General features: G+C 40.7%; 1 protein-coding gene across 1 annotated transcript in view; it reads right to left on the bottom strand.

Moving 5' to 3' along the window:
* LOC104408032 (bromodomain adjacent to zinc finger domain protein 1A-like) overlaps positions 1-2,758 on the bottom strand; it is a gene marked incomplete at both ends in the record, with an annotated part of 18,557 nt that extends 15,799 nt beyond the window's left edge. The window contains 2 exons of the mRNA XM_010017483.1: positions 2,073-2,121; positions 2,661-2,758. Of these exons, the coding sequence (XP_010015785.1) occupies positions 2,073-2,121; positions 2,661-2,758 (147 nt within the window). The remainder of the gene's footprint in view (positions 1-2,072; positions 2,122-2,660) is intronic.
* Positions 2,759-2,920: the final 162 nt, after the last annotated feature.

Below are 2,920 nucleotides of genomic sequence, written 5' to 3' on the forward strand. Positions count from 1 at the left end.
GGGGAGAAAAAACCCAAAACATTTATTCCTTAATATTTACAGGTTAATCATGCATTCAGGAATATATTTCAAGTTAAAAGCTTCTCTTCAACAAAACAGAAAAAGCCCACTTAATTTAACTAAGGACACTTTAAAAGGTCTTTTGAGCAGATCTGGCTTTTACTGTAACAGAGAATTCCACAGGGCAATCTATAAAGAAGTTTCAGTAAGTTTTGAAGATGCAAAACAGCTCTTCCCCCCCGTGTTTTAGAATGAGGAATGTTCCTACCACTGTATCTATACTACTCATCGTTTTCTTTTTCAGGCTGTCTTCACAAGCAAGATTTCCCATACTCTAATAGTAGCTTTCACGATACGTCTCCATCAGCTATTAACTTTCACAGATAAGGTGTCAAAGACTGGTGGTAACATCCCACTGCTTTAATGTGTTTCTCATGCATCCCCCGTAACTGCGTTTCCAGCTACTACTGTGGCTCCAGAGACTCTTAATACTCTTTGTCTGTCCCCAGGCCTGTCCCTCCAACCCAGAGTACAACCAAGCACAAACAACATCAGTTCCTCTAGTTCCTGTTACTCCTGATGAACTTAATCAAACACTGCCACCTCACTGCAACCCCTTTTGAAGGGTTACAAAATTATTTGATGGCATATCAGATTAAAAAGGAAATTAGGGCTGTTCAGCCTAGAGAAGTGAAGACTGTGTGGAGACCTCGTAGCAGCCTTCCAGTATCTGAAGGGGGCCTGCAAGCATGCTGGAGAGGGACTCTTCATCAGAGACTGTAGCAACAGGACAAGGGGTAATGGGTTCAAACTTAAACAGGGGAAGTTCAGGTTAGATATAAGGAAGAAGTTCTTTACAGTGAGGGTGGTGAGGCACTGGAATGGGTTGCCCAAAGAAGTGGTAAATGGTCCATCACTGGCAGTGTTCACGGCCAGGTTGGACAGAGCCTTGGGCGACATGGTCTAGTATGAGGCGTCTATGGTAGGGGGGTTGGAAGTAGATAAACTTAAGGTCCTTTCCAACCCAAACTATTCTATGATTCTAAATAGATTCTTAATAGGAAAGTCACTTTACAAAATATTCGTCTTATCAAATTCTCCTCACATTAGCATAGTGATTTCTTATATAGAGAAGAGTAATACTGATTAAAGTTTTGTATTCATCTCCACTAAAGCTGCCATGTGCATGAAAGAATCTTTTCAATACTCAGTTTGTGCTCTACAAAAGAAAAAAAAAGCCAACAAAAACCAGAGAACAACTTAAGTTTTAACCTTTGTCACAATTAAGCGTGTTCATATAGCTGAGAAAGGGGGTGAATCCAGGTTACTGTATGTGTCTTCACAGCCCGCTTAGATCTAGTCACTGTAATTTTTAAATCCTCCCCTCAAAAACATTCAAGTTCCTATTGCAAAAGTAGATTCAGCCCAATTTAAACAATGGTTTTCTTTCATGAAACAGCTAATACAATTTTCAAAAAGAGGGCCTTCCCTATGCCTATTAAACTAATTGTCCTTGCTTAGGCAAAGAAATGGGAAATGCTGTTTCCAGAAGACATTAGCTACTTGAAGCATCACTTTGCAAGCAGCAGAGAAAAACTTGCTGACGGATGACCCTATTTTCTCCTGTAGATTATGCCACGAGCAACTAACATCAATTTAAACTTACTCGCCTGTGCTAGGACATCTTGCTAAAGAAAAAATATCAAACTTTTCAATCCAAAGCACCAATTTTACCTAATCTAAAAAAAGAGCCAGGAAAGAATTAAAGGGGGGAAAAAAATAAAATTGGTATTTTCCCAAATACCATTTTCTAAGCTCTGACCTCTGAGCTAACCACCCACTAACATTTCCAGGTATTGCCTGTGTGAACACAAGTCTAAATTTATCCCTTAATTTGTGAACTTTGGTTAACTATGGAATTCAGTCTTTCATACTACTTCTTAGTGACAGCATCTTTGCAGTGTAAATAAAGGCTGTCGGAGGACTTAAAATATTCACCAAACCCTCTGAGAGCAGAAAGATGTTTTAAAAGGATACTTCTCATGCTGAAATTTTAGCAAAGCTACACATACCTGAAGCATATTTCAGCACAGTGTCAACAAATACATGAGAGTCATCTAACTATGTGATAATAATAATTGTAACCAGAAAAGCAGCTTTCCAAATATTGGAAGCTGGTGGAGGGGGAGTTAATTCCCTCAAGGACAGGAGGTTGTCAGCTCTTGCTCCTTAGGTTCTTACACACCCTATAATGAAAATACTCCTTACAAAACTCCCAACATCACATTCAACACCCCTTTTGCCCCCCACAGTATATCGTCCAGGAAACAGTAAGGTATTACCATTCAAAGTTACCTAATCCAGCTTCTTTAAAATTTTATTAGGTGAAGTGTACTCGAGTAAGAAAAACAAGCCTAAACACGAAAAAGATTTAGGTATGCTCTAATTTCATCTGCTGCAAATGAAAAGCTTTCAGATTTAATCTCATTAGTCTGCATGTCTTTTACCAAAAAAAAAAAAAAAAAGAAAGAAAGAAAAAGGAGAGTTTGGATGTGGGGGCCTTTCTGAGGGCGGGGATGGGGCTGGATCAGACTGGGGAGTGAAAGCACATCAGCGCTTGAAAAACGTCTCGCTAAATATTTTCTGTTCGTTGTCCTTACAAGCGATAAAGTCAGCGCAGCAAGTTCGGGACTACCCATGCAATACACTCGGATGTCGTTAACGCCGTTAACGCCAATTTCATAATTCCTACTAGTCGCTTTACACACGGAGAAGAGGGGAAAGGGTAAAAAGGGAGAGAATGAGAGGGACAAACCTCACTAGGAGGAGAGGTCCTGAGGGGACAGGTGCTCCCGCTGGGTTTCAGGCCGGGCTTAAGCACTGGCGGTGGGAAGGGAGGGCTCGGGCTGCGGGACCTGCG

Source organism: Nestor notabilis, unplaced genomic scaffold (assembly GCF_000696875.1).
Source record: "Nestor notabilis isolate BGI_N333 unplaced genomic scaffold, ASM69687v1 scaffold30260, whole genome shotgun sequence".
In the NCBI taxonomy this organism is placed as follows: Eukaryota; Metazoa; Chordata; class Aves; order Psittaciformes; family Psittacidae; genus Nestor; species Nestor notabilis.